The sequence below is a fragment of the Urocitellus parryii genome, chromosome 4 (assembly GCF_045843805.1).
Source record: "Urocitellus parryii isolate mUroPar1 chromosome 4, mUroPar1.hap1, whole genome shotgun sequence".
Classification (NCBI taxonomy): Eukaryota; Metazoa; Chordata; class Mammalia; order Rodentia; family Sciuridae; genus Urocitellus; species Urocitellus parryii.
Window position 1 is genome coordinate 137,267,580 of NC_135534.1, and position 22,405 is coordinate 137,289,984.

Genomic DNA, 22,405 nt, shown 5'->3' on the forward strand with positions numbered 1-22,405 from the left:
TTGGAGAACTAAATTTACTGTATCTTTCCCAAGTGCCATTGAATTTAAAAATCCTGTTAGACTTAATCTGTGAGCAATTTTCCCATTATCCTTACCATTGCTATTTTACTTTATCAATTATGTTTCTATCAACATAAAGTTTCCTGCGTGTTTTGATAGTACAAGAGTCTACAAGCCTCCAGACCCTCCAGGGTACTTTGATGGCCATGTGTGGCCCATGTACCTAAAGTACAGACGAGAAATGGAGGACATCACACGGGAGATTGGTAAGTGCCTTTTCTCCTTCCATTTAAGACTTTTTAGGTGTCATTTGCCTCAAAGTGTAAGAATGAAGTTGGTCATGGTGGCACACTCCTGTAATTCCAGCGACTCAAAAAGCTGAAGCAGGAGGATCACAAGTTTGAGAACAGCCTCAGCTACTTAGTGAAGCCCTAAGAAACTTAGTGAAACCCTATCTCAAAATAAATTTTAAAAGGCTGGGGATGTTGCTCAATGTTTAAGAACCCCTGGGTTCAATCCTCAATACCAAAAAACAAAACAAAACAAAACAAAAAAGTGTAGGAAAGAAAGGACTGAGATCTGAGATAAGTTTTTCTCATGTAGAAGATCATGAAGGGACACTTGAACCCTCTGGGTTCCCCTCTTCCACACTGGTTCTGCTGGTTTATTTCTCTCTTTGTGCCTCTTTTCAAAAGCTGGTCCATTTCTAGATGGCCATCAGTGACTGAATGCCTTGCATGTGCACGGCACTGGCCTGGAGATAGCAGGTGAATAAGGCAGACCTGGTCCCTTCTCTCAGGCAGCAGACTTTCTTTCAGGGAGCAGCATTAAAGGCTTTAGCAAGCTGCACAAGCATGCTCTTTCCCCAGGGTAAGTGCTGCAATACCAAACTCCAGGTGACCATCCAAGTCCCAGCACTCAGGGAAGAGTGCTTCATGCCACATTCAAAACAAACTCATGAGTTTAACTGGATGAAAGGTTAGGATGGATGATCATCCCTGACAGTGGGTAGGGTACATGAAAAGGCCAGGGATCAGGAAATAATGAACTGCACCTGAAAAAGAGCTGGTGTGTTTGTGTCAGAGAAAACCAAGGGGGAGAGTTGATGCTGGTGTATCGGGCTGGGTCAGTCAATAAACCAGTTAAGGATTTGGGTCATTTTCCTATGAGAAGTGGGGTGCTCTCTACAGAGCTTTGTATCCAGGCCACGATAGATACAAATTCTTTTGAGTAAAACCCTTCAGCTGTGTGGAGGATGGACTTAGAGGGTACAATATAGGACACAGACACTAAATAGATCTGGGGAACATAGAGCATACAGGAATTGAGGTATCAAAGACTTGAGATGAAAAGCTGGGTGTTGTGGTGCACACCTGTAATCCCAGTAATTTGGGAAGCTGAAGCAGCCAATCTCAGCAACTTTGCAAAGCCCTAAACAACTTAGCAAGACCTTGTCTCAAAAATAAATAAATAAATAAAAAGGTCTGGGATGTAGCTCATTCCCCAGTAAAAATGGAAAAAATAAAAAGATTTTAAAGGGAAAGAAAGGCAGTAAGAGGACATCACTGCCCAGTGGCCCAAACTGGAAATGCTATAGCCAGAACCTCAGCAATGGCTCTGGAGATGGACTCTTCTTTCTGTACAGCTCTGACAGATCTACATGCCTTGGAGGCTAACAAGCTTCTCGCAATATAGACTCCTTTCAGGAACTATCAGGTGTTGTTTCACAAAACAAATAGAGCTAGGGTGGAAGAAACGGCATAAGGCTATTGTATTGGATAAGGCAGGGGAATCAGAACTGACATAGACTTTTCAGAACAAAGGGACTCATCCATTAATAAACCTGTTACCATTTAAAACTGCCCTCTCTTCCCCTTCTCAGTTTACTTAGATGGAACAAAACCAGAAGAGGACCTCTTTGCACAAGTATATGAAGATGTAATACAACAACTTGCAAAACAGAAGTGTAAGTACAGTCCTATCAAAGTGGATGGTAGAGGAGGGACAGCCAGAAAAATAGTTCATTACATACTCAAGAATGGCATATAAAAATGCTAATGAGGAGTGATTGTATTCATTCATTCTTTCCTTTGAGGATAACTGGGAATCAGAAATCCAATTTGAGTTTGGAGATTTGATTACTTTGTATGTTAGGTTATTTTTTTTTTAGGGGTTAAAATATTTGCCCCTTTGTTACATCTTTTAGCATATTTTTGTTACTTACTTTAAAATTGTAGTAAACCACTGTCCCAATGGGACTGAAATTATTTTTTTGGGCAAAGTGCAATTAAAATGAAAATTATTTTAATATATCTAGAGCATCCCTTTTTATTTATTCCCTTAAATGTTTTCTTTAAAATTTCTTTTTTACAAATGCCTAAAAATAAACATTAGATTTTTTTAAATTATGAAGTATGTTCTTGATGGTTTTCATATTAGCTCTTTTTGCTGCAAGACATGGAAATCTACCTAAATCTGGCTTAAAAAAAAAAAGTAGAGACAGCACTGACTTCAGGCTCATCTGGATTAAGGAGCTCAAATAGTGTCCTCAGGGCTCTGCTGCAGTTCTGTGTGAGTTTATTTTGAAGTTAGGCTTTCTCCACCGTCAGATACATGTTCTATTCTCAGTGTTCATCTCCCAGGTCCAAAAGCCCAGTGTGGAAACATACCTTATCTTTTTTTTTCAAGATTGCCTGTGAGTGGATAAATTTTGGTGCTGTGGATTGAGTTCAGAAAGGTTCATGTCTTATTCTCACTACGTGTGTGTGTGTGTGTATTTCTTTATTTTTATCCATTTTTTGGTGGTTGTTCTTGTTGTGCTAGGATCGAATCCAGGGCCCACAAGTTAAGCACCAGCTCCACCACTGAACTGTATTCTAATTCTTTTTTTTTTTTTTTTTTTTTTTTTTTTGAGAGAGAGAGAGAGAGAGAGAGAGAGAGAGAGAGGAGAGAAAGAATTTTAATATTTATTTTTTTTTTAGTTTTCGGCGGACACAATATCTTTGTTTGTATGTGGTGCTGGGGATCGAACCCGGGCCGCACGCATGCCAGGCGAGCGCGCTACCGCTTGAGCCACATCCCCAGCCCCCAATTCTTAAACAGTATTTTTTTAAAGCAGTTTTTCATTTTTGGCTTAGCTGGAAAAGCCCAGGAAAGATTTTGATTGGTCCTGCTTGGCTCACGTGACTTGCTAAACTAGTCACTGTGACCAGGGAGAGGGTAGCCTCTGGCCATGATTAGATCACATACCTAGCTTGTAACTGAAGACCCAACCTAAGACCTCCTATTTTTAAAAATTCCCCAAAGGAAAGCAGGGAAGAAAGTAGAAAACAGATTTTTAAAACATGCCCAAGAGGACAAAACTCTAGGTAAAGCTTCTGTTGTATTTGAACTACATGAATTTAAAGGATTTCTGTGGCTAATAGGCAAAAATGCAGTCATCAGCTGACCCAGAAAAGACTGTATGAGTCAGTCCAGCAGAGAAGAATATTAGTTGGATTTTTTGGAGAGAAGCAGCTGCTTTAGTTGTTGTAATCTCACAGTACGAATTAGATTTCTGATGTCTCTAGTAAATTCCTTTCCGACCAGGGGACCGAGCCCAGCTGGGTTCTAAACACTCCTCATTTCAATATTAGCCCTTCCTGTAGGCAGGAACCCCTTTGAATAAATTTTAGGGCCATTTTAGAATTTCTTCTTGTAAGTAGAATTAATAATCTTGCCAGATAATGCCTGCTCACCCCAGCCTTGAGTTACTCTGATAAAAGGGAGGCCTCCCCAAATGGAGGTCATGGTGCAGACATGAATGGATGTATAGAGTGGTGATGAAGTGAGGGTCCAGCCCTCACAAATGATGGCACCAGAGCTAGACCCCCTTGTGTGAGAACTGTTAGCTCCCTTCCTGACCCCAAAGTGAGGCTTCCGGGGACACTTGAGGTGCTGGACACCTGTTCCTTTCTCTTCTCAGCAGTGGGCAGAGTTCAGGCCTACTTCCTTCAGTGATTAAGTAATACGCTGGAGTTTGGCCTTAAAGTCTATATATGGGTCAAGATGAAAGGAGCCCTGATCGTGTATCTCAGGGTATTTCGTCCTATTCCATTCCATATCCTGCCTTTTGCCAAGAGATGCTGGCATGTTCTGACAGGTGCTACAGGTCCAAAGAAAGTGCATTTCCATGTGTGCAACCCCCTGCCTCTTTCTTTGTAAGTAGGAAAGAAATATTCATCTATGCCCCTTGTGACTATCTAGTTTATGTTCCAGATAGTGGATAAAGGTTTAAAAAAAAAAAAAAAGAAAGAAACACTACAAGAGATATACAGTTGGAAGCAGATCAATTTTTCCTGTCTCCAAGATTTATGGCAGTTTTTCTGTTGCATAAATAAGTTACTCTGTTATTTATAGTTACCCATTACCTTTCCTAGCTTTTCCAGTCACAGTCTTCTGGTAGAGCTGTCCAGAAGGCATCCTCAGCACATACCCTGGTTTAATCCTGACTCAGAGACTCAGCTAGCAGGGTGGCCTTTCCAATGTCTTAAGTGATGACTCTTCAGGTTTTCTCTCATAATGTCTCATAAACCTGTTCAGCTAATTTTTCATTCTGAGTATATAAAATCATAATGGTGATAAAGTAATAATAGTGAAAGAGAAAAAGGACTGAATGTAATTATTAATGAAATAATAAATAGCACAGGAAAGTAAAACTCTGAAGTTACACATTTGATTCAGTATTAAAGTTAGAAGCAAAATTTAATCATTACTCATTACCTATATAGCAAAGAAGCCTAGTCACCAGGAACATTCAAGTTCCCTTTAAAAACATTCATTTCATCTCATTATAAAAGTATATAATAAAAATTTTAATATAAGAGCAAAAGGGGGGAAAAATAACCTATGTTCCCACAAATCATCTGCGTTAACAGTCTAATACAGCATTTTGGCTCTTCCCATTAGTCTCTGTTTTATAAAATTTTGTGAGGACAATGGCTAATCACCCATGCTTATTTCTGCATTTAAGTTAGTGTTTAATATGTAGGTAGCTTTAGTTTATTATATAATGAAACTAAGTGTCAGTTCCAATTGAAAATTCAAGGTTGAGTTCTGTACTTGAAGTGTAATCTAAAACTTGACATTGACATTTTACTGTAGAAGAAAAATGTCACATGTCTAGTACCAAATCAAGGAATAAGAAATTAAAAAATTAAAATTTGATTTTCAAGTATTTGTGTTTTTCTATTGGCATTTTCTAATTAAATTTAAATTATAATTTATATTTATCAAATAATAGTATAATCATCTAGCATAATAGCCCAAATTCACACAGATTATTTAACCATCTCCCAGTTGTTGGATATTTAATGTTGTTGCAAGTGTTTCACAGTGATAAGTAACTTGCTATAAAAAATATCTGTATGTATTATTGGGTTTTTGTTGGGTATTTTTTTGGTACTGGGGATTGAATCCAGGGTGCTTGCTTAACCACTGAGCCACATCCCCACCTCTTTTTATGTTTTATTTTGAGACAAGAGTCTCACTGAGTTACCTAGGGCCTCATTAGGTTTCTTGAGACTGGCTTTGAACTTGTTATCCTCCTGCTTCAGCCCCCCAAGTTGCTGGGATTACAGGCATGCACCACCACTCCCGGCAAGGTTCTCTTCTTTTTGAATGATATCCCTGAGGTAAATTCTCAGAACTGGCACTTGTTTGGTCAAAGGGTATAATCATTTTTGTATTTTACATATTTTAAAGGTGAATCATGACACTAAAAATGTGTTCTACAACATAAACTCAGTAGTAAGAGTACAGTAGGTTTGTCATTAAATTTCTAAGCCAAATTCAGGTATTAAGATAGTCTTCCTTTATTCGGAAGGTAATGATCACTTCTTGTGTACATCAAGGATAACCCCGAACAGGAATTACACAGCAGCCACATATCCTTCATGATAGTCTTCTAGTCCTCAAATTGTTTCCTTCCCTGAAGTCAAGTATTATTCATACCTACTATAAATAATACACGGTGTCTGATTTTTATAGATATTCTTAAAATTTAATGCAAGGATTAAAACAATGGGACTTTGACTCAATATAGTTCTTTAGGGAGAACCATTTTTGGCTCCAGAATCTTTCTGCACTTGGATTTACTATTGTTAATTTTTACTAACATCTTGGATTTACTATTGTTAGTATGACGATTTAGGAAAATGAGAATTTGAATTATCCATTAATTTATTTTTCTACTTATTCTCAAGGTTTGCAAGTTACAGCATGAAGATGGAATGCATGAATCATTACTGAGTGATTTGGAAACAAAAAAAAATACATTTTAACAACCATAACCAAGATTCAGTATCAACTGTGGTACACTGACAGCTATTTGTGTGTGTGTATGTGTGTGTGTGTGTTTTTTAATTTTCTAAACATGGAGAACAGCAAACATCCATGCCAGTGGACTGAAATCTACCTTGATGACTTGCTGTCACTGCAGGAAGGGCACAGATAGAGCACAGCTCACAAACAATAAGTCAGGCTCTCTGTGACAATGATTGTCAAACTTTTTTGACCATAACCTAGAATAAAAATAAGGATTACACCACAGTTCAATATATATTTAATCCATCATATGTGTGCATTATGTATGTGTGTAATTGTGTGTATATGTGTGTGTGTGTTGCACACTCACACACATATCAGGTACTATAAGATATGGACCTTACATATTATGTACTGTGATTTTCTTCTATTTTTAATTTTTGTTAATATTGATTTTAACCTATAGTTTGTAAAATGCTGCTTTCTACCATCCCATAGCAACACTCACCATCTTCAGAAAATAGCTTTACTAGGAGTAGCAGTCAAATTGACTACATCAGTGATTTACTATAGTACTGGAGTTTTTATGATTTGTTGTGATGAGGGTTTTTTTTTTCTCTCTTGAGTCCAATGCCATTATATGAGTCTCTACCATGTGTGAGACTTTGATACAAATAACATTAGACACAAGGTATTAATATAGTGTATTCAACCTTGATTCAAATAAAGGAAATTTCCTTTGTAGGACCATTGGTCTAAAATCACAAAAGTCAGCCATTATTTCAATTGTATGCAATTCAGGGGCCTTTATTTAAAAAGCACAGGTGAGAAATGAGAATTGTATGATGTCTTGATGCCTCTTTCAGTGCTGGAATTTAAATTGTGTACTGATCAACCTTTTGTTTATCAATAATAACCACATTGCCATCACTGTATCAGTCTTTATAAAATATATTATTACGTTGACTCATTTGATCAGCTCTCAATTATTTCAAACTAGGTTGCACTCCTGAAGATAGGGGGGCTTTTTTGAATTTCCTGCATGCTACAAAAACTACAAAACAAAATTTGGGCTCAAGTTACAGTTTATCCACTTAGTAGCTATATACCTTTTGTCAAGCTATTCAATCTTGGTTTTCTCTTTTAAGATGGGAATATCAGCAATACTTTGTATGGTTGTAAGGTAAGCTAAGGATTAAGTTTGATATCCTTAATATGACATCAAGGCTTTCTCTGATCTAGCTATTGAGCACCTCTCTACCCTTATTTCCCAGAACTGGGAATATCGTCACCAGTCACTGCACAGGAGACTGAAGACGATGTCAGGACATGTTCAGACCAGGCATGGTGCATTCATTGCCTTGGAAAGTTGTCACAGGACAAAATCAAGGGTTTTTTAGTGAGAAAAGAAGAAATAGCTACCAAAAGTGTATACTACAACTTTTTTTGTGCATGAATTTATCAAACTTGAGTTATTGTGATTTCTATTATTAATATAATAGTTTTTGTTGTTGTTTTTTGGATAAAAGCATATATATGATTATTCCAACTTCATTTCTAAGAATTTCTGAAATGACTTCTCCCCCTGTACCCTACAGAGACATGGACCTGCTGATGGAGAATCATTACATTTGTCTTTTCTCCCTGTTTGAACTTGTGAAAATAATAGGCCAGAGAAGGTCTATCTTGCAGGGAAGGATAACAACAGGCATTGTAAACAGAAGCACTTTGGAAAGACATACGATAATCTTCTTTCTGTTGTTAGTGAGAAATAAATCAGAAATTTGAAATAGAATTCCAGTGCTTCATTTCTGTATTCACTGTTTCACATACAGCTACTCTTCATCAAAGAAGTTAATGATGACATTGAAACTAAAATATATGTATATATATATATCTCCAAAATTTGACAAGGAGCAAATCTGCTAAGTCTTCCCTATCTATTCATAAATAACTTCAGTCCTTTTAGGATGAATTTGCTGTGGGGGTTTATTGTGCTTAGTATTAAACACAGGGAGTGATTAAAAGACACACAGACTATTGTAATTAAAGTTGAGATTCAGGTGCCTGCTCGGTCATGCTAATGGATGAGATTCAAGTCCTCCAGTTTGCCATTTAAGGATAAGCGTGTGATATTACATAGAAATATAAAATACTGGAGCAGTATCAGCTGCTCCAGTGCTGTTTCTCAGTATGGAAATTGAAACCAGAGTGCCTAACCTGTCCAACACCAGGCAGCTAGCTAGGGTGGGCCCAGGGCCAGGCCACAATCCCAGCACCACACAGGCATGGGTGTACATTTTTTATTTTAGAGCAAATAACAGCAGAAAAATAGCCTGCTAAGATGCATCATCTCCTATTCCTTCTCTTTTTAAGAGAGCAAATGAAGGAGCCTGAAAAGGCAAGAGCTGTATCAGGGAAAAATGAAGCTTTCTATTCTGGCTTTTTGGAGCTTAGTTGGAAGCAGGCCAACTCATGAGGTTACTGTGAGGAAGGAGCAGTGGTGAGCTGCTGGAGCTCCAGGGCACACTGCTTGTGCTGACCTTAGGTTTGTGGCTGTAACTGTTCTCTCAATGCTCCATCAGTGGTGGATTGGCATTACTCTTCCAGTTCTGTGTTCACACACAAATAAAGGAGAATTGCAATAGCAGATTTGGGGCACTGACCAGGGTAGTATGACCTACAAATAAGAGAACATCAAAAACAGAATATCTTTGACTTAAGAGCAAGGTCTGGGGTAGGGGCCACAGGCACCACATCTGGTCGCAGCAGTTTCAAGAAGCCCCTGAAACAGCCCAAGAAATAGGCCAAGGAGATGCATGAGGAAGATAAAGCTTCCAAGCAGAAACAGAGGAGCAGAATGAACTAAAAGCAAAGGGCACAGGGAAGAACCCTTTGACCACAGGTAGAATTTTAAAAATTTGGCAAAAAAACAAGCTATTCCTGATGCCTGAGATGGAGAACATTGATTCCATTCCGTTTTAGAACACTAGGATCCCTGCTATATATAACATCTTTTGCTGCCTAGAGCTAGAATGAAGTGTTTTGTTGGAGTCTGTTGTAAGAATAAACTTTTGTTAAGAAAAGATAGCAAGGCCAGTCACAAGGTGCACACCTATAATCCCAGTGACTCAGGAGGCTGAGGCAGAAGGATCACAAGTTCTAGGCCAGCCTTGGCACCCTAATGAGGTTCTAAGCAACTGTCTCAAAAAATAAAAAGAGCTGGGGATATGGCTCAGTGGCAAAGTGCCCCTGGGGTTCAGTCCAGTACCACCCCCAAAAGTCTTACCAAAGTAAACATATAAGATGTGTTCATGCCTGTGAGTCAAAAAGCATGTCATCAGTGCAGGAGTATAGACAAAATATGCTGCATTTCCAGATGCTAGAGAAAACAGTTATCTTCTTTAGGATTAAAAATAGATTCCGGGCACAGTGATGCACACCCGTAATCCCAGCAACTTGAGAGGCTGAGATAGGAGGATGGCAAGTTCAAAACCAGCCTCAGCAACTTAATGAGCCTCTAAGCAACTAAGCAGAACCCTGTCTCAAAACAAAAAGAAAATATTTTTTAAAGGGGCTGGGGATATATCTCTAGTTAAGAACCCCTGGGTTCAATCCCTAGTACCAAAAAGAGAAAAAAAAAAAAACGATTAAAAATAGACACAAAAAATTTATGAAAAATAACTCCCTGTTGACTCTTCTCCATTTTTGTACAAGCAAATCCCTGGAATTTCATGCTTTTAGCAGTGGTTCCCAAACCTTTGTGTGTATCAAAATCACTTAGAAGTCTTGTTAAAACATAGATTACACAGGATATGGGTGGCACATGCCTATAATCCAGCAACTCCAGAGGCTGAGACAGGATGATCACAAGTTTGGGGCCAGCCTTGGCAATTATGGAGGCCCTCAGCACTTTCATGAAATCCTGTCTCAAAAATAAAAAAGGTTGGGGATGTGACTCAGTGGTTAAGCACCCCTGGGTTCAATCCATAGTACCCCTGCCCCCCAAAAAAAACAAACATACTTTGCTGATCCTATCCCCAATCCCAGAATTTCTGATTCTGCAGGTTTGGGGTAAGGTGTTAGAAGTGGCATTTCTAACACAGTTATAGGTGATGTTGATATTGATGCTCAGCCACCACCTTTGAGAATTCCGGCTCTCCAATAGACAAATAGCATCCTATAGATCTAGAAGAGCTCACACTAGTGTTATGTGGACACTAAAAGCTAGAAATTATTTGTCTTAGCCCCTAACTTAATGCAGAATCACCTCTTATGCTTCTTATTGATTCAGTATTAACTTTTAGTTCCAAATACTCCCCTTTTTGCCTAACCTATGAAAATGTAGCTGGGCCCTGTAAATATTTTTCCTTTGTAAAGTGGTATGATGTTAAGTTTTGTCAGTAGAGGGTGCTGGGGAAAAAGGAGGAAAAGGTCTTACTTTTTGATTCCTTCGTGTTTTCTTGCTAGTTGCCTGTAGCAAGCATGACTTCTTCAGGTTTTAACTCCAAGGATGTAGGCCACAGACCCCCAGGGCCAGCAGCTGTAGTGGAGTGCCTCCTGAGAGATACCTGAGCACTTTTCCATGGTACCCTAAGAGGGTAGATTTTCCCCATATTCCAGAGAATGGAATTTTACCAGAGCTACTTACCTACCATTCAGTGATCCATGGCAGTGCCATCTCCAACAAGGCCTGGTTTTCTTTATTGAAGGCAAGTCAGGCAAATGGGGAGGCTCTTGGGTGATCACTCTTCTTATCCTTGGAGGGTGAGGCAGTTTCTTTTTTGCCTTCTATAGAGTTTTCTTTACTTCTTACTAGCCAAGGCTTTGTTTATGTTTTTATTTATGTAACAAATATCTAATTATATTTATTAAATCACTTATGTGTGTTTATGTTTTATATTTTTTATATTTTATACATTATACATATACTTACATAAATATATTGGAAATATTTTATATAGTTATGTATTTTATTATCTGTTTATTACTGAATTTATATAAATACAATTAGTTATTGGATTTGTAAAATCATATTTACTTTATATAAAGAATTCATATAATTCTAGCCAGGTTCAGTGGTGCACACATGTTAATCCCAGCACCTTGTGAGACTGAAGCAGGATGACCACAAGTTCAAGACCAGCCTGGAATACTTAGCAAGACCATGTTTCAAAATAAAAATCAAAAAAGGGCTGGGGATGTAGGTCAGTAGTAAGTAGCCCTGGGTAAAATCCCCAGAATCACACAAAAATAACAACAATAATAACTCTTCATATTGACTTTTCCTGTTCACATCATTAGGTGGCTTCTCTCTTCTGATTAGACTTAATTAATACAAAGATGAATCCGGGCAACTATATGGCTGCTTTTTCTTTCTTTCTGTTTTTCTAAGCTTTGCCATTTTTTATTGCTGCAATACCATGAATCTGCCATTTACCTATAGAATAAAAACATTTGGGCCAATCAAAAATACCACAGTAAGAATTGGAGACAGAGCATTTCCCTACGCAAAGCCCTGGGTTCCATCCCCAGCATTGCACAAAGTAACAAGGATGCAGTCCAGTAATTTCAGCTTACCATACCTTTTTGTACATCAGACTTTCTGTGGGTTTTCTGAGGACATCTTGGGATTCAATTTCACAGAACTGTCTTTCAGCCAAAGAAGGTTGACTTTTTGAATCCAGCACTTCAGATTAATTCTTAAACATGATACGCCTTTTTAAACATGATCTACCATCTATTAGTCTGAAGGTTATACAGAAGAACTTTCTTAAAACCTCAAAGGGACCACAAGACAACAGGAATATAATTTCCAACAATGTTGCTGCTGTAATGTTCTTTAAAGTCTCAGAGTCCAGTGCTAGGCTGATTTTGTGAGAATGTGGACTTCCACCTAGGGGCCTGCAAGTTTACAATAATAACCAGCTTTTATTAAACACCTACCCTGTGATAGGGACTACATCTAAGGCTGCCAAGAAGTTTTTCTAAAACTTGGAAATAGGCAAAAGGGAATTCTCCATGTCCTGTTGGGGGTTATATGAACACACTTCAGCCCACTCACCAGAGTGTTATCCAGTGCTCTAGGAGTCTGTACCTTTGTTTGACTCTGTATTTTTCTCTTGATTAGAATATTTTAAATCTTATAAGGCTAGATGTTAACTTCTGGAAACTGATAGCTAGGGTGTCTCAACCTCAGCACTACTGACACTTGGGGCTAGATGACTCTTTTGTGGGTGGCTGTCCTGTACATTCAAGAATAATTATCCCTGTTCTCTAATAAATAGATGCCACTGGGTACCCCCTCCAGTTGTGACAACTAAAAATGTCTTCAAACATTGCCAAATGTCCCTTGAGAATAAAATTACTCTCACTTGATGACAACTGCTGATAGTGATGCTAATTGAATTTACTCTTTAGAGATGCAAATGATTTTTCTATTAAAAACGATGACATTAGTTAACATTAAAGGTGAGACTCAGTGCCTTTAGGCTTCTCCCCTGCATCCCTCCAACAGCCAACAGCCGCCCAGTAAAAATGGCCTCAGGTGTGCAAGTGGCTGATGGAGTATGTCGCATTTTTCATGACATGAAAGTTCGGAAGTGCTCCACCCCAGAAGAAATCAGGAAAAGAAAGAAGGCTGTCATTATTTTTGTCTCTGCAGAGAAAAAAGTGCATCATTGTTGAAGAAGGCAAAGAGATCTTGGTTGGAGATGTTGGTGTTACCATAACCGATCCTTTCAAGCATTTTATGGGAATGCTTCCTGAAAAAGATTGTCGTTATGCTTTGTATGATGCAAGCTTTGAAAAACCAAGGAATCCAGAAAAGAATTGATGTTTTTTGGTTTTGGGTTTTTTTTTTTTTGGGGGGGGGGAAGGGGCACTAGAATTAGCACTTCTGAAAAGTAAAATGATCTATGCGAGCTCAAGGATGCAATCAAAAAGAAATTTCAAGGCATAAAACATGAATGTCAAGCAAATGGGCCAGAAGACCTCAATTGGGCTTGTATTGCTGAAAAACTAGGTGGATCCTTAATTGTAGCTTTTGAAGGATGCCCTGTGTAGATGATCATTCAGTGGCACAAATTGAAAGCTTCCATATTCAATGTTATCCTCTCGCTATATAAGGAAAGTGAATATATTTAGACCAGGGTCTCACTGAGGGGGAATTGTTTTGTCATCTTTTAGAGAAAATATTCTACAAACATGTGCAAATACAGCCTTAAATAAACTTAGAATCTAAAAGGCTTATTGGTATGAAATTAAATTTTTATTGGCCAAATGCCTGTTTTGATGAGTTGACTTTTAAAAATTTTTGTAAGCTCAGGAATTTTAATAGTGTATTTCACAAAACAGTACAAAGCCATGTGAAGAGAATTATTGTTAAGCTTAGCAGTTACTTTGGGGTTTTTTGGTTAGAGAATTGGCGATAATCTGATTATCATTTTGGCCCCAAATTATTTTTAATTCTCTATTCTTCCTTGACCTAAACAGAATAATGGGATATATTTCTTATTGTAACATGTAATAACACTAATACATTAACAACAGTAAAAAAAGAATAACATTAAAAGCTAATTTTATTCCTCTATCTATATATTAACCAGTTTTATATCAAATTAATCTTATTCAAGCACTTTTTTCCTTGCACTTTTTCCCACCACAAATACTTTACTGTCTTCAGTTGTCTCCAAAACAGCCTATTCATGTTGCCAGTTCCCTCATGAAATGTCAAATGAATCTCTGCTACATGCTTACTTTATATTTGTATGAGTTGAGTTTTTTGTTGTTGTTGTTGTTGTTTGGTACTGGGGATTGAACTCAGGGGCACTCAAGCACTGAGCCACATCCCCAGTCCTATTTGTATTTTATTTAGAGACAGGGTCTCATTGAGTTGTTAGTGCCTCCCTTTTGCTGAGGCTGGCTTTCAACTCAAGATCCTCCTGTCTTAGTCTCCTGAGCCACTGGGATTACTGGCGTGTATGTGCCACTGTGCCCAGCTGAGTTGTATTTTTAACTTTTTGTAAAGTAATTTTGACAATACTCTACATTACTCTATTGAATCCTTATAACAATCATATAATTATGAGACTGAGTGGTTAAGTGCCCAGAGTTATATTGTTGGCTTATGTTAGAGCAGGTTTGGAACCCAAGTTTTCATGTTTCAAATAGTAGCCACTGTATAATGCTATACAGTATTATGAGACTAATCCCAAACTTCTGTGACCCATTTTGTAAACTATGAAGGACCTTCATAGTTCAAAATCTAAGAACCAATCATAAAAGTCTTCAAACTTTGGAATTTTCTATGCTCGGTTTATTCTAATATCACAGGTGCCATGGGTGGGGGGACTGACATCTGTATTGGATAAGGTCCAGCATATCATTACTCTTTCTTTTAGTAAATCATAAACAGTATATAGAAGTAATGTTTGTATCTTGCAGTTAGAAATCTAGACTCCATCTCAATTCAGGCATAATTGTATAAGTTATATAAAGTGATTAGAAAACTTAAGGCATTAGTAATAGAGATGATGTATACTACCTGAAAAGCATTTCTGTGTGTGTGTGTCTGTCTGTCTGTCTCTCTGTCTCTCTGTCTCTCTTTCTCTTTCTCTCTCTCTCTCTCTCACACACACAAAAGTGCTCTGCATCTTTCCTGCCACTTTTCCTGCCATATCCCTGAAAATTAGGTCAACCTAAACTATGACTTCACTTGACAACAAAGGAAAATGAGGCAGCAAGATGCTATATAAGGCCACTAGTCAGAGTTAGAGCCAGACTCATTTGGTTTATTTCAATATAAACTGTGAAAGAAGGAGAATGAAAGGAAGGGAGGGGGATGGGAGAAGGAAAGACAGTGGAATGATCTGACATAACTTTCCTATGTACATACATGAATACACTACATGAATCTCACCAAGGTGTAAACCCACAAGAAACTAATTGTTAAAAAACAATAATAACAATGGGTAAAGATCATTCAAGGGAAGGCAACAGGGAGTAAGGATAGGGAAGAGGAAGGAGAGGTAATGGGGTATGAATTAGAAAAAGATATATTCCATGCCTGTATAATTGTATCAGAATGGAGTCTACTGTCATGAAGACAAAATTAAAAAATAAATAAATTGTGAACATGGTCCCTCAATCCAATATACTTTCTTCTGTTTTCTTTTTTCCTTTCCAATAGACTTGCAATGAAGCACCAAAATAAATAAGTAAAAGGAAAAAAAAATACATTCTTAGGCCATAACAAATCTAGACCTGAACTTGAAGTGTCCTCTGTCTTTTGGGGAGTCCCGTGTTGTTGGAAAAGGAAGAGTAAATCAACAGATGTGGTGGCACGCTCCTATAATTCCAGCAACTCAGGAGGCTGAGGCAGGAGGATCACAATTTTGAGGCCAGCCTGGGCAACTTAGAAAGACCCTGTCTCAAAATATAAAAATGGCTGGTAAAGCACCGCCTGGGTTCAATCCCCAGTACCAAAACCAAAAACCATCATTAGTCAAGCATGGAGCATGTGAAGATGCAGAAGCAGCAGCTGCAATGGTTGGCCATGCCGAAAAATGAAGCAGACAAGCAGGAAGTGCATGGTACTGTGAGAAAACCCGAGTTCTCATTCCACCCGGTGCTTGACCACGTCATGTCATTTAATCTCCCCACGCCCAACAAAGAAGGTAAGCTTCTCACAAAATTGGAATTATTCATTTCTACCTTATGGCATTTGATTAAAAGAATTATTATACAGAATCCAGTCAAATGCTTGGCACCTGGTAGGTGTTCACTATTATTAGCTCCATTTTTCAATCCCAACCATCTTGACTCCATCCTACAAAACTGTTAAAATCAAATAACATGTTATGAAATCATCTGAAGAACTCTAAAGGGTTCTGCAAATATTAAAGACGCTGAAAGGTTATTAGACAGATCTAAGCCTGTCACTGTGGCAAGAGGTGAGTCACCTATAACCCTTAGGGTTTTTTTTTAATTATTATTTTTCCCTTCAAAGATTCCCTGGATTCTCATTTTAATTATTTTTTACCTTATAAAAAAAATGAGTGGGTGTGGTAAACAGTATATTTTCTCTTCAACCTAAAACACTATAAAAGGGGATCCTCAGCCGTTGCAACAGTAGATCATCCAACCCGTGAATACCGTCCTCAAGGACACCTTAATCCCAGCTATAAAATTGTATCAAGAAACTCTTGCTTTATTCTAGTGGACTGTTCACTGTAGAGAAAATCATCCAGACTATCCTGAGAACACTCAAGCTGTCCTGTGCAAAAAGCCATATGGCAAAATAGTAGGCCACCTGTCAGGAACCAGCACCAGCTTGCCAGCCAGGAGACTGATGAATCATCTTGGAGGTCCCAGTGAAGGCTTCTAGATGACTGGAGCACAGGTGACACTTGATTTCCCTTGGTTTTACCTTCATGAGAAACTTTGAGGCAGGATCATCAGTTTAGCCACTCCCCAAATCCTAATCCCAAGAAACTGCAAGATGACCGTGGGGATTTTTTTTTTCTTGCTTTTTTGTACTGCAGATTGAACCACTCTACACTAAATCATATCACCCTCCCTTATTTTATATTATTTTTGAGACAGAGTCTTGCTAAGTTTCTGAGGCTGAACTTAAATGTGCAACACTCCTCCCTCAACCCCCGCAGTTGTTGAGATTTAGGTATACACCACCATGCTCAATAAGATGACTGTTTTAATTGCTAAGCTTTGGGTAATTTGTTATACAACATTGGATAACCAATCTTTACTTGTGAAGTTAATCATATATACTTTTCATTTTGGCAGGCTCACAGTATTTTGTGGTTACAAATCAGGAATCATTATTCAAAGAAACAAAATATTATGTAGCTACAATTAGATAAGAAGAATGTATCTTGGCTTATGCATAAGCAAGCATATTTACTTTCAGTTCGGTTGACATTTTGCTTTGAGCTGTTTCTGCTTAGTTAGCTTTTAATAATAGTTAGAAATGTCCCAGACTATTGGCCTATACCTTGACTATTCTTTCTTGACTTACTGATTAGAACCGGCGCTGTGGTTATGGCAAGCGGTTAACTTGAAAAGAGAGGCTACTAATTTTAATCAAATAAGAATAAGAGCACCAAACCATTGTGCACAGGAATAAGAACAAGTTGCCCAGTACTAAGCACTAACCTTTCTTCTTAATATTAATTTTTCTTCTCTAGATTTTAATTTAATTTCTCAAAAACTTCCTTGACTCTTTTTCCTACAGGGGGTTTCTCATTAAACGTTAACAATTTACGTTCCACAGCTGAATCATTGCCTTTAGAGCAAACAGATTTATTCTTTAGAAGTTGTATTAATTGGGAAAGTCATGTTTTTTCTTCATACTTGATGGTCATATGAGAAGTCGCAACTATACTTATTAAAGGAATACAAAAACAAACCAGCCCATTCTCAGAAACATACTGCATTCCTCCAGAGGATGGACGCCTTGCGCCATCCACCTCAGTAGGGCCTTGCCTTTGCCTGAATCAGGGGAGGGGCGCAGCAATTTTGGAATGTAACTTACCATATAATTATACTATATTGACATCAAATCAGTTAAATGTCCTTTCCTTTAAGGACTCATGAGGACAGTTAAGACCAGCTTTGGGGGACAACGAGAGCTCAAGTAGTTTCCTCCAACAATTGAGGAAATTGAAGGGGTTTTTTTTCTCTCTCTCTCTCTCTCTCTTATCTCAAGAGAAATAAGCAAGAAAGATTAATTTTCACTACTTGTGCTCTTGGAGTTCCATCTCAGTTTCACCGTTCTGGGTTAAGATGGGAGATGACTTACATGAAAACCTCCTTGGCCAAGAAACAATTTACAACTTCTTGCATCACAGTCTGTATCCAAACCACCCCCACTCCAACTCAGACATATTTTCTTTCATGCACTCTTCAACAAATATTTTTTTCCAAGTGTATATTAAAGTTCCCTTTTACCCAGAGAAATCAAGGGCAATGATGAGATGCTGGTACTTCTGTCTAGTCCTCACTAATAGGTTGTTCAAAGATGCTAAATTTCCAAAGCTGAAAGTTGATAACAAGAGCAAATGAATGAAGTTGAGGATGTAGTTCAGTGTTAGAGCACTTGCCTAGCATGTGCAAAGCCCTACATTCAATCCCCAGCCCCACAAAAAGGAAATAGAAAAGAAAGAGCTGGGCATGGTGATGCATGTTTATTATCCAGCAACTTGGAAGGCTGAGGCAGGAGGCTATTTGAGTTCAGCCTGGGGAACTCAGAGATACCCCACCTCAAAATAAAAAGGACTTGGGTATAGCTTAGTGGTAGTATCCCTGGGTTCAATCATCAGTACCAAAAAAAAAAAAAAAAATGTATGTGATTGGTTAAGCATCTTCTTTTATCTTTTTCACAACATGTAGCCAATTCCTTATAGCAACCATACACCAGAATATTATTTTTGATTCTTATTAGGGAATCCGAATTACAAAGACCTTGACTACTAATCAATAATGGAGTCAAACATCTACCTAATGTTAGTTGTGGAGAAAGCTGAACAAATATTAGCTGCAGGGTGGGCTGAACACTGGACCCTCACCAGTCTGGTTCCTTACACTTGTTTGCCTCAAGTCTGAACACTCAACCCTACTCAAGGCTGAACACTCCATCCCCACTCGTCTAGTGCAATGGAAACCCACATCCGACCCCTGCCCAGTCTGCCTGAAGGCAGAAGATGATACCCTTAGCAACTACTGTATGATCCAATCACTGTGCGCCAACAAGGCAGCTTGCAGACCCAGAGACCCCATTAGATTTGGGCTATAAAAACTCCCTCCTGCCGGGGTCCCCGCCCTCTCCCCACTTCTCTCTTTCCCTGGTCTCTTGCTTTCTCTTTCACTTTTTCTCTTCCTTACCTGTCAATCAGACACTGCCTCTATTAAAGATCTCTTGGTTGCTGGAGGTGTGGTCACTTTCCTTTCATCTAATACCTTTAATTATCTTCATTTCCTCTCTTTTCACACCACTGTGGAAACTCCCAAATCCCATTTATTTTACCTGATAAATCTCATATTCAGGCTTTCATCTCTGTCCTTGCAGCCTTTGTTGAGACTATCCCTGTTCATTCCCCACCTAGTCATCTATGACAGCCTCTTCTTACCATGTGACTTCAATGATGATCTTTCTCTCTCCCATTCAGTCTGCACATAGCTGCCAGAGTTATCTTTACCAACTGTAAAGCACCTCACACCACTCCCCTGGTCAAGAGCACACCATTGCCATCGTGTACCTTCTCATCTACACATTGGGAAAGCCATGCCATTTCTGTAGTGTGGCTGAAAATGTACACTGTCGATTTCACCATGAGAAAACATCAAATAAACCCAAATTAATGGACATTCTATTAAACATAGTCAGTACTCTTCCAACGTGTCAAGGTTGCCAAAGAAAAAAAATAAATTCAGACTGGGAAATTGTCCCAGACTTGAGATGACTAAAGAGACATGACAGCTAAATGCAATTTTAGATCCTGGGTTGGATTCCAAAGCAGCAGAAAGTCATTAGTGGAACAAAATGGTGAAATGTCACAAAGTCTGTAGTTTAGCTTATGCTATCAGTTTGTATCAGTTTTGTAGTTTCATTCATTGCACTAGAATTATGCAAGATGGTGGCATTAAAGGATGCTAGGTAAAGAGTACTAGAAAACTCTGTGTGCTACTCTTGCAACTCTCCTGAAGTCTGAAATTATTTCAAAAGGTGGCTGGAAAAAGGAAAAATAAAAGTGTGTTCCTTTGCATCAAATTCTAATCAACTTAGTGGAAAGAGAGGGAAGGAAGCAAGAGAGAAAAGAATTGTGCTTGCTGGAGATGATGGGGTGAAGTGTGAATTTACAAGACCTCCCATCAGCTTCCTAATACACATACCCTATGAGCATCCCCTGGTGCTAAATGATGTTTGACTCTTTTGAAAATGTAGTGCCTAAATGCAAACCAGTTACTTTTATCTGGTACTCAACGAGGAAACTGATCTGTTTCAATACTAGAGAAAAAATTGTGCTGACTTATTGATGTGACAGAGAAAGCTCCCAGTTTCCGTCTTCCCCTTCTTCTTTAGCAATAAAAACCCTAATTTCAAATTGGAACATTATTACCCTGTTAAAAGAAATTTCAGTGGTTATTTATTAGGAGAAAAAAGACTATAATGTAATAGTGGAAGCCAGAGCTTTGGTGTCCATCACACAGAGCGGAATCAAATCCAGCTGAGTGATCTAAGGCTTATTATCTATCTTGAGGCTGAGTCACTGCAAAACAGAAATAACGAAAAACTTAACTTACAAAATTGCTGTGGAGATTAAATTTTTAACTCATGCAAATACTTTGCAATTAGCATGGTAATCTGGCATAGGATTCATAGGGGACCAATGCTAGTAGTATTATTTAAAGCTATGATTAAAAAGTTTAAAGTCTGTAGCATTGGAAAGTCAGTGATAAGATGTTCAAGGACAACTGTTGGCTTAGCAGTTGCTCTAATTGCATGTTCCATTAATCCAGTACTCAGCAGTTTTGAAATTGTGAGCTGATACTCAGCTTTCTTTTTCCATTGTAGACTTTACTTCTTTCCTCATCCTCACACTCTAGTCTATCAATCAAAGCATTCAATCTCTCCACTTTCTTAAAATGAAAAAGAATTCATTCTGATCTAGTATGCAGAGAAGAGAAGCTGGAAAGAAAAGATTAATCTCTTTGCCTGAGGGCTGGTGTCAGTCCTATGCCCATATCTTCACTTATGTTCTTTTTAATCTTGTCTTTTTCTCTCTTCTGCTTGTATAGAACTGGCATGCCTATCAAATAGTTCTAATTACTAAGATTAGATAGTTGTACTTTTATTTTTTAATGGCTGGAAGTTAAAATAAAAAAAATTCATCTGTGCCTGAGCACCATTTTAAAAGCTGCTTTAAGTAAAAACAGTATTTGAGCAATCTTAAAATACCTGTTTCCAACCTATGAGTGGAAAACAATATTATTGCCAAATTGTGCTGGATTACATAGATTAAGCATGAATTAAAGTATCAGCAAGTAAATTACTAATTGGAAAAAATTGTAAAACACCATATATCAATTGTTCAAAAAGTATCAAGTCACAAATCATGACTGTTGGACTTCCTCATGCATATTTGAGCATTTAATAATTTCCTCTGGAATCATATATGGTGGTCTAGGTAGGATACCATAGCTTTCAGTATTTAAAATCCTTGGAGTCTTCATCCAGTGTGTTAGGGTATAATAGAAGTCAAATAGGATAAGAGGGAAAACTTGGGGAGCGGGGGAGATTGGGAGGAGAAACTGCTGTCTTCATGAATTTCATGGTATTACTTTTGTAATTCTAGCTACAACATTTGGCATTCCTTTTGATTCTTTCCTTTATTCATCTCTTATATTTAACTATATCTTTCCTTTCAAAATATTATCTGGATTTCAACCTCAATCTTTCCCTTTATTATTACCATCTAGCATTAACATCTATCCTGCCATTTGGGGATTATTCAAACTATCTTCTCATTTGGGCTTCTGAACAACACTGTATCCACTGGCTTTTATCTTATTGTTTTATAATACTCGGTTCATCAAAGCAGTGTAATGTTTCAGAGTCTAAAGTGAATCTCCATTGCTTAATGACTCATCTATATTCTTTAAAAAAAATTCCCCAATACCTTTATTCTATTTATTCACTTGTATGTGGTGCTGAGGATCAAACCAGGGCCTCAAACATGCTAGGCAAGCACTCTACCATTAAGCTGTAGCCCCAGTCCCTCATTTATATTCTTCTGTCTGAATTTTAAAGTTCCTAATATTATTATACCACCTGAATTACTGAAATAGGTGTTCTCATTTATATTCTTCTGTCTGAATTTTAAAGTTCCTAATATTATTATACCACCTGAATTACTGAAATATGTGTTCTCATTTATATTCTTCTGTCTGAATTTTAAAGTTCCTAATATTATTATACCACCTGAATTACTGAAATATGTGTTCTCCTATTTCTTCATATGGATTATCATCAGACTGGCTTTGCCTTCCTTTTCACCTTGATCATGTTGTTATTCCCCCAGTA

At 37.9% G+C, this 22,405-nt stretch overlaps 1 protein-coding gene and 1 pseudogene across 5 annotated transcripts in view; both read left to right on the top strand.

Moving 5' to 3' along the window:
* Nmrk1 (nicotinamide riboside kinase 1) overlaps window positions 1-15,549 on the top strand; it is a 32,695-nt gene extending 17,146 nt beyond the window's left edge. Inside the window, exons 7-9 of one of the 5 annotated variants that reach the window (XM_026389261.2) lie at window positions 160-266; window positions 1,883-1,966; window positions 2,643-6,234. In XM_026389261.2, coding sequence (XP_026245046.1) covers window positions 160-266; window positions 1,883-1,966; window positions 2,643-2,707 — 256 coding nt within the window. In that variant the 3' untranslated portion in view covers window positions 2,708-6,234. The other 4 variants (XM_077797013.1, XM_077797012.1, XM_026389264.2 and 1 more) reach the window with 4 other exon arrangements.
* On the top strand, window positions 12,841-13,392 carry LOC113183072 (destrin-like; annotated as a pseudogene).
* Window positions 15,550-22,405: the final 6,856 nt, after the last annotated feature.